The sequence below is a fragment of the Scylla paramamosain genome, chromosome 7 (genome assembly GCF_035594125.1).
Source record: "Scylla paramamosain isolate STU-SP2022 chromosome 7, ASM3559412v1, whole genome shotgun sequence".
NCBI lineage: Eukaryota > Metazoa > Arthropoda > Malacostraca > Decapoda > Portunidae > Scylla > Scylla paramamosain.
The window spans coordinates 8,510,001-8,520,000 of NC_087157.1; the positions used below are offsets into that span (position 1 = coordinate 8,510,001).

General features: G+C 44.5%; 1 protein-coding gene across 3 annotated transcripts in view; it reads right to left on the reverse strand.

Annotated features, from left to right (window-relative positions):
* LOC135101989 (gamma-aminobutyric acid receptor alpha-like) overlaps positions 1-10,000 on the reverse strand; it is a 115,422-nt gene that overhangs the window by 58,165 nt on the left and 47,257 nt on the right. For all 3 annotated transcript variants that reach the window (XM_064006556.1, XM_064006557.1, XM_064006558.1), the window contains 2 exons: positions 5,920-6,109; positions 4,892-5,027 (listed from right to left, as the gene is read on the reverse strand). In XM_064006556.1, coding sequence (XP_063862626.1) covers positions 4,892-5,027; positions 5,920-6,109 — 326 coding nt within the window. The remainder of the gene's footprint in view (positions 1-4,891; positions 5,028-5,919; positions 6,110-10,000) is intronic.

Consider the following 10,000-nt stretch of genomic DNA (forward strand, 5'->3'; position numbering starts at 1 on the left):
TATATATATATATATATATATATATATATATATATATATATATATATATATATATATATATATATATATATATATATATATATATATATATATATATATATATATATATATATATATATATATATATATATATATATATATAAAAGGAAATGCAATGACAGAAAAGTTTAGAAAATATTTGTTGAACGGCAAGAAAAAAACAAAAAAAACATGAATGGAAAGAATAAAGGATAAATAGGAAAGAAAGAGAAGGGGCGATGCATGGAGGGCGAGCAAACACTAAGATGAATGAGACGGACAAAGAAGAAAGAAAGAAAGAAAAAAAAGAGTACGTAAGGTGGATAAAAGTTACGTTCTATTACCAGCTTCTCGTCCTTATCTCTTATCTGACAGCCCTACTTGCTTACCTTAAACTCTCTGGCCCTTCCCGTCCGCTACGCTTCCCTAACATCTCTCTCATAAGGTTAAGTTGGTTCTTTGCACGCACCCTGGCCAAAAGTTAACTCCTATTATTACGTTCTCATCCTCATTTTCACTCATCTAACACTTTAACATCTCTGACCCTCTTCTCACTTGCCACACTTCCCTAACCTACATTCATAAGGTTAAGATTGATTGGCAGTGCGTTATCACTATGTATATTTTCGTCCTCACCTTCTATAACAGCCCTCCTTGCTTATGTTTGCCTCTCTGACCCACACTCACCTGCCACACCTCCCCCTCACTTCCTCTTAATAGGTAAAGATTTATCGCAGTATGTAGCATGGACAAATTTTATACTATCATTATGTTCCCGCCCTCATCTTTTGTTATCTGACACGTCTCCTTGCTTATCCTAACCTCTTTCCCTTATCCTTCTCACCTGCTACACTTCCATGGACCTCTATCTCATAAGGCTGATTCTCAATAAGTAAACAAACAAAAATTACGTTCTATCATTGCGTTCTCGTCATCATCTTCCACCTAACAGCCCTTCTTGCTTACCTTTACCTCCCTGACCCTCCTCTTACGTTCCACACTTCTCCTACCTCCATCTGATAAGGTTAAATTGATTCTCAGTACGTGGCTAGGTCAAAAGTTATGTTCTGTCACTATGTCCGTCCTTATCTCATATCTACCACGTCTCCTTCCTTACCTTAACCTCCCTGACCCATCCCTCTCACCTGCCACACCTCCCCGATCTCCATTTCATAAGGTTGAGATTGACTGTCACAAGCCCTCGTCACCTCTCTCCGCTCCCTCACTCCTAATTCAATTCAGAATCAATTACGTAACTCCCACTTGATCCAAACCCATGAAAATTGCAGCCAGGGACAATATGGAGTAATACATCGTGCTTTCTTTCATAGTTTGTCGCATTTGTTCGATACCTAAAGTCTTTATATAAGATTAGGATGTATCATTTATCAGTTTGTGTACACCTGCCGGATTATAAGACTAAGGATTATGGGGATGTAATATATTGTGACAGATTCCTCGCCTACTGACTACTTTCAGTACCTTAGATCCTGACTACTTTCGATCCCTTGAGTCCTCCTGCTTATAATGTATCTGTTGTCTAAGAATATTATTATGTACAGTAGAGAGAAAGAAAAAATTGACAGGGACAGCGATGAAACAGAGAAAAAAAAGGAGAGAAAGAAAAGAGAACTAATAATTATCAACATATATGCACGGTAGCTGTTAGATTATCAGATCATAGGACGTAAGGTTAAGGAAAGACGTAATGCAGTATGAAGGGTTACTCGACTACTGACATGTCCCTCCCGTGCCTCCATAGTGACCTAATAAGAAGTAAAGCAAGGAGCGGGACGAGGAATGAACACAACGCAACACAGTGCCGCCTCATACCTTCCCTCGCTTCTCTTGCTTCTTGTCTGCACCTCCTCGAACGCCACCCGCTCAGAATCGAACTAGACTGTCTGCCTGCCTGCTTACCTACCTACCTACCTGCCTGCCTGCCTCACATGCCTCAACACAGATACCTTCATGCCAGCCGTGTTAAAGTGTTGAAGTGATTATTATACCGTGTGGATAAGTGGGTAAATGAACACTAACAACAATAATACAAACTACTTGTATCCCCAGAAAAAAAAAAGTATTGTAGGTGAGCGTGAAAAGAAATATAATGAAATAGTGTGAACGAACAAACAAACAGTGCCAATGGCCATATATATCCTTGACCTCGTGACACCACACACACACACACACACACACACACACACACACACACACACACACACACACACACACACATGTACAATCGCACCGACATACAGCGAACACAGCTTGGGGTGAAGGATTAATACCAACCCTATCCACACACACACACACACACACACACACACACACACACACACACACACACACACACACACACACACACACACACACACACAAGCCTGTTCCGCCCGCTCCGCTCACCGTGCCTACGTTCAACCCTCACGTCGGCGAGAAGAAAGGTGCTCCCTGCGACAGTTACACGCCCTATCACCTCTATCACACTCACCGCGCCCTTAAACACCCTCCACTCTTTGCCTTCCCCTGCCGCGCCTCCCCGCCCCTCTCCATCCCTCCCCTGCCCTCTCTCACACCTCTCACCCCTCCATGTCTCGTCCCACTCCCGTCCCTCCCTCACCAGTCCACATTCATATGAGACTCCACCAAGCGGCCTTGCTGTAATTAGTGACCCAGACTTCCGCAACTGATACTGAGTGTGTATGTGTGTGTGTGTGTGTAGGGGAGGGGTCTTAGTGAGCTTATTTATTTATTTACTTTTTATTTTTTTGTATGTGTGTGTGTGTGTGTGTGTGTGTGTGTGTGTGTCTGTATGTGTGTGTGTGTGTGTTGCGCGAAGTACACAAAGCCAATAATTTTCTTGTCAATCTTCCTACCTGAACACGCCCCGAGAGCCAATAGTTCCCGTGGTGCTATTGATGTTCTGCTTCACCGCCAGGGGCACCTCGAGGCTCCCCTGCACTGCCTGCCACACACACAGCACCGCAGCTATGCCAAACGATTCAAGTCTTCACAGCAAGTATCATAAAAGAATTAGCCTTTTTTGTATTATTTAGAGACATTTTATACTTTAGTTTCTTGTATAGTTTTGTAGTATAGAAAGGGCAGAGGTAATCTGTTCTTTCTTATTTCATTGTGATCGACTTTGGCAGTAAAAGAGTGAAGAGTCCCGTGCTCCTGGTATACAAAGGGTTCCGTCAAGGCCAAGGGTTCCTAAGGTCTGCGGGGAGGAGCCTTCACCTTCACTGCACCACATCTTTTACTTCAGAACAGTCTACCTTATCACAGACTCGTCAGAATGATCAAGTCAGTTGCTGTACGTTCTTTCTTTATATTCTTATTCTTTTATGACACGTAGATGCGTCAATTTTCAGTAATCTACATGTTTAGTGCATTTCTTGCACTTTAGATTAGTATATCATCACAAACAGCACAAAACCAACAGGCCAGTAGTTGTATGTTCATCCTTTACATTCCCATCCCTTCCCTTATGACATACGAAAACATCAAATTCCCGCACACTTTAGCACTTCTCTCGTTAAACAGATTTCCACACAAGTACCATAAGTCTCGAGGCGTCACCTGTCCCGTTGCTTGTCGGTATCCACCATTCACGTTATCATGTACCAGAGTTCTAAAAATTCCCTGTAAGCCTTTATCATCCTGCAGGGGAGTGGGGTGTCATCTCATCCTTCGCGTGCCCTCCAAACGCCGTTGATCCTATTACCCCCTCACCCTCCACGCTGCGTCTTCCGAGCCCTCTGATCCCACGCTCCTCTTGTTCTCCTTTATTCCTGATCGCCTCCACGCTTTGACGACCGTGTTCCCTCAGCCTCTTCCGCCTTGGGTTCCTTTCCTCCCTCTCCTCCCTCTCCTCCTCCGCTCACTCTCTCCTTTTCCCCTCATCACACACATCTTAAGTCTCCTTTTCTTCCTTCAACCGGCTCTTATCTCCATTACGCTTCAGGTCTCTCTCCCTTTATCCCTCCTTCCTCCATCTCTCAACTTACTTTATCATTTTTTTTTTGTGTGTGTGTGTTTCAAGTCTCCATACCTGTTTTTCCTAACTAAATCTTAAGTTTCCCCAGTTTTCATCTTTCCCTCATCTTCTACGTCTAAGCTCTCTCATTTCCTTCTTTTTACCACTCTCCTTTCTCTCCGTCTCTCCCTTCCTTCCTCTATTCTCGCCCCTAATGATCCGCACCTTCCTTCCTTCCTTCATTCACTCATTCATTCCTCGCTTCCGTTAACTTCTTCCATCCTCCACTGTCGCTTCCCTTCACCCTCATCGTTCGCTCCCCCATCCATGTTGCCTACCTAGCCCAGTCCATTCTCCCTCCACCAATCTGCAAATCTGCGTTCATTTCACTAAGATAATGTTTGTCTCTTTCTTGCCTCCACAACAGATAAGAATTACACACCTGAACTTCCTTCTCCCTCTCCCTCTCCCTCTCTCTCTCTCTCTCTCTCTCTCTCTCTCTCTCTCTCTCTCTCTCTCTTCCTCCCTGACTTGTGTACAGAAGAGAGCAAATCACGTAGAGTTCTTGGTACTGATAGCATGTGGGACTTCAACCCACGTGGTCCTTAAGCCAAAAAAAGTACTGAGGTCATGTCACGTGGTCCTCAAGCCAAAAGGATAATGGGGGTCATACGAGATTTCAGCCATAATGGGACTCATACCGCGTGGTCCTCAAGCCAAAAGAATGTTGAGGCCACATGGGACTTCAGGCATAATGGGACTCAAATAACGTGCTCCTCAAACTAAAAAGCACTGGAGTCATAAGCCACGTGGTCCTCAAACTAATGAGTCCCTCAGTTCTTGTGGACATCAAGGAGCACCTAACCGTAACCATGCAAAACAGTACTTACTAACCCTCGCGGTAGCCTGGCCGGACCTGGTTGTTGTAGTTCTTGAGCAGGTTCTCCAGGATGGCCGAGATGTTGTGTGAGAGGCGCGCCATGTCACTGCTGCTCCTGCTGTGGCTCCTGCTGGCCTGGCTCACGGGTTCCTGTGGAGGCGGTGAAGGACGGAGAAGCGGTTATAGTGTGGTATAGTGACGCACACACACACACACACACACACACACACACACACACACACACACACACACACACATGTACCTGAACAGGGAAGACATAATCCTCTCTCTCTCTCTCTCTCTCTCTCTCTCTCTCTCTCTCTCTCTCTCTCTCTCTCTCTCTCTCTCTCTCTCTCTCTTTGGAAGGGAGAGTTCATTTAGAGAGGGCAAAATGGGAGGAAGAGGGAGAGAGAGAGAGAGAGAGAGAGAGAGAGAGAGAGAGAGAGAGAGAGAGAGAGAGAGAGAGAGAGAGAGAGAGAGAGAGAGGGAGGGAGGGAGAGAGGGGACGTAAAACTGAACAAAGATTAATTTGAGCGAGCATTTTTTCACATTATACTCAAAGATTTATCTTGAGCGCAGTTAATTATGTGGATTTTGTGTTGCTTTTACTTAAATTGGTTCCCTAATTGACGGCAGCACTATTGGGCCAAGGGAGGGAGAGAGGGAGGGAGGGAGGGAGGAGAGAAAGGACTGTAGGGTGGAGGACGGAAGGGAGGGAAGGAGGGAGGGAGGAAGGTAGAGAGAAGGGAGGAAAGGAGAGAAAGAGAGAAATATACATACATCCAGATACACAAGCACATCCATATAGATAACACACGCGCGCGCGCGCACACACACACACACACACACACACACACACACACACACACACACACACACACGTACAGTATGAGACAAAAAAAAAAAAAACAGAAATAAATGTACATAATGAAGGAAAAAATGAAAAAAATAAAATGATGATAATAATAATAATAATAATAATAATAATAATAATAATAATAATAATAATAGTAATAATAATAACAATAATAATAATACTTACCTGCATGGCTGATCTGGGTTGGTCACTCATCACTTCCGTCAGGTTCATGAAGGCCTCGTCGCCGCCCACAGACCGGCCGGAGCGCAACAGGGCGTGGGCGGGCATGTCGGGGGGCTGAAAGGGCGGGGCGTGCACGAGGGCGGGGCTGTCAGGGGCTTGGGGAACCACCTCCACGCCCTGCCCACTGAGGCTGCGGGAGAAGACGGGAGTGAGGAAAAACTAAGGATGTAAGAGGAAGAGGGAAAAACAGGAAAGAAAAATAATCAAGAAAGGAAGCAAAAAATAAGAAAAAATAAGCAGATTGGTGTTGGTGAAGTACGAAAAGGGAAGAAGGTAAAAAAATTAAAGTAAAATCATACTCATGAACAACATTCGCTGAGTACCAGTTCACACACACACACACACACACACACACACACACACACACACACACACACACACACACACACACACCAATACGGTAATAATAATAATAAGTGTATTCTCCTGTTGAAAAGTGGTTCCTCCTCCTCCTCCTCCTCCTCCTCCTCCTCCTCCTTCTCCTCCTCCTCTTCTTCTTCCTCCTCTTCTTCCTCTTCCTTCCCCTCCTCCTCCTCCTCCTCCTCCTCCTCCTCCTCCTCCTCCTCCTCCTCACCCGGCAGCTGCCAGTGAACTTCGTGTCCCTCGGGAGTCCAAGACTGTCCAGTGGAAAATCACAGTCAATTAACTGTGAATTGCTAGCTGATGACACTGCAGTGTGTGTGTGTGTGTGTGTGTGTGTGTGTGTGTGTGTGTGTGTGTGTGTGTGTGTGTGTGTGTGTGTGTGTGTGCGTGGGTGTGTGTGTGGTCCTCAGATACACAGCTTAATAAACATAATCGCAAAGGTAAATATATATCTCATAATTTCTTTCAGGTGTACCATTACTTTTTGTTCCGTGGACCCACAAACTGCTTAGAGAGGTAAGCTGAGGTATACAATGCGCTTCATGTGGAGTTAGTTAATTTGCTCCCACGCTAAGCAATGTCTCGTAAAATAAGGTTATGCATAGACACACAAAGCAGTTAGGCCGCGCGATCCTATAGGCTTTATTTTTTTATTTATTTATTTATTTTCTTGCAAGCACTAAGCCAAGTCTTTACTAACGACACGGTGGCGAATCTCACCTTATGGGACCTTGCATAATTTAGGGTTTTCTCTCGTTTTATTTTTTACCTCTTTTAAGTACTTCTTGTCCTGCTTGGCTCCAACTTTCATTAATTTGCCCGTAACGAGTCCTTCCACCTGCCTTCCACACTGCCACACACCCTCCACATCCATCCGCAACACCACCACACACACCACTTCCTTGTCACTCTCTTATCCTCAGCCTATACCACTTCACCTCACAGCCACTCCTGCTATTACATCTCTCTCCTCTCCTCTCCTCTCTCTCTCTCTCTCTCTCTCTCTCTCTCTCTCTCTCTCTCTCTCTCTCTCTCTTGCCACGCCCCGGTCCATTCCCCCACACACTCACGCCCCTCATGCATCTCGCGTAACCCAAATGACCCTGAACTTGTCCCTGTCCTTCTTACTCTCACTCCCCCTCTCTCACTCACTCTCGCACTCTCCCGCCACCACTTTCACCCTACCATACTCGTTGCTGTGCTCTTTCTCTCTCTCTCTCTCTCTCTCTCTCTCTCTCTCTCTCTCTCTCTCTCTCTCTCTCTCTCTCTCTCTCTCTCTTCCCTGGAGAAAAAATTACTTCTCTTTTTCGTTTTCTTTACTTTCTCCTCCTCCACTTTTCCCCTCGTCCTAATGACTTTCAACCCCTAAGAACAAGAGAACCTGAGATAATAAGGAGACTGCAAAAGGCCAGTCGACCCACACAAGGCAGCTCCTGATACGACTAAGTCCCATGTAAAGTCCCTTCCTCTCCCTTAAACCTCCTTCGAAACCCTCTCAGCTTTGTCTCTTCTCCCTCCCCCTATAAATCTCTAACTCCTATTATTCACTTCTTGGGACCACTTTGAACTCCCTACAAAATTATCTTTTCTCTTCACCCTCATAACAGAAACGTTTTTTTTTTTTTCATCTAGTTGTTCTTTTTTTCAACATCCACCTACCTATCGTCATCATGAACAATTAAGTCTTTACGATCTCACTGCTCTCTATTTTTTTTTTATCAAACATTTTACCGTCATTTTTTTTTCTTTATTTCATTCCTTCTCTTCCATTTTTCTTTTTAATCTTTCAATGTTTCCGTTCTAATGTATTACGTATTCTTCTCTATCCTCTTATCGTTCTTTTTAACTCTATCTCCCTTCCCCCGCCCCCCTAACACTCCTCATTGTCATCATCAACCACAGCAGGACAAAGGTCTCTCCTCAGCTTCCCTCAATCCACTTCCTCTCACTCCTGCTGTGCTGTCAAACTATCCTTTTCCCTCCACTTCTCCTTCTAACACACTGAGACCTGGGTTATCAAAGTGTTCATATCGTAAGGGAACTTTTTGTATAGATAAATAATACCACTCAATACTTTTTTTCTTACAGGCTCGAAGTGGAAGATTTTATTTATTTTTTTTTACTAATCTGTGTTCGTATTCTGAAACTTTATTATTAGGACTGTTTTAATAGGCGACAGAGGCGAGGAGTTGGTTCTTCATGGGTTTTTCCTTATTAGCAGTGCAAAATCTTAGATAAGCTATCACTAGAATCCTCAAAACATCCTTGAAAACCCCCATTAACTTTGTCTACGAGGTGTTAAAAGTAGTAGACACAAGACGCCGTAATGTCCAAGAATGTAGTTCCTGGTTTTTAAGTCATCTATGTAGTATTTCTCTCACCTGCTGTACCTGTTCTCTTGTTAACTTTAAACCTTTGACTACCACTTGGTACACCTTTCCCTAATTACCAGTCACCCTGAGACATCTTTACTTGTTCAACAGCCACATCCAATCTTTGAACTGGGAAGAAATTGTAAAATGAATTCTTTTTCACCCATAGCCTTCTTGTAGATGCTTATAAAGACCTCACGCATTGCTTCTGGTGCTGCTAATTGTTTCGTGTCGCAGTGAAAGGGTTATAATCTACAAACTCTTTTCTCTCTCAGCATCCACCCACCACACGCGCCGCATCCTCGCACGCTCTCCCCACTCCTCTGGCAGTACACAAACTCCTGGGAGGGTGAGGTCATACTCCAGGAAGCGAGGACCTCTGCGTCAGATGTCCGATATCTGACGCGGTAAACGGTGTCGGAAGTCCCGGAGACGCGTCGACGAGAGATGGCAGCTTCCGGAGTCGATATCGGCCGTCGGGAGGAAAGTAGGGGAGAGGCAACAGAACAGGGAGAGTAATGGGAGACTCAGGGAGGCAGGGAGGGAAGGGGGAGAGAGAGAGAGAGAGAGAGAGAGAGAGAGAGAGAGAGAGAGAGAGAGAGAGAGAGAGAGAGAGAGAGAGAGAGAGAGAGAGAGAGAGAGAGAATATCAGACACAGATGAAATTATAAACAGACTGACAGACATAAAGACTGACTGACTGACTGACTGACTGACTGACTGAGAAAGGTAGACAGACACACAGACACAGGCAGAGAGACAGACAGACAGACTAATTGACTAACTGACTGACTGACTGACTGACTGAGAAAGGCGGACAGACAGACACAGACGGAGAGAGAGAGAGAGAGAGAGAGAGAGAGAGAGAGAGAGACGGACAGAGAGACAGGCAGACAGACAGACAGACAGACAGAGTGTTCACATTCCTGAAGAAAGTAAAGATGAAGGAGTTGATAATACTTATGATGAGTCTCTTTAAAATACTAATCCTACTTTTTTTTTACTCCTCCTCCCCCACTTCCTCTTCCTCCTACGCCTACTCCTCTCCTACTCCTCCTCGTCGTCGTTTTCACTTTGTTGTTGTTGTTGTTGTTGTTGTTGGTAGTGGTGATGGTGGTGGTGGTGGTGGTGGTTTTGTTGTTGTTGCTGTTTTCGTTGTTCTTACACATGTCACGTAGTTTCAATAAGTAGCCAATGAGTTTCAATGTATTACTATTGCAACACTTTCTTTCGTTCTCTATACCTCGAAATAGAAATAAAAAAAAAGTTTGGGTATATAAACTATTA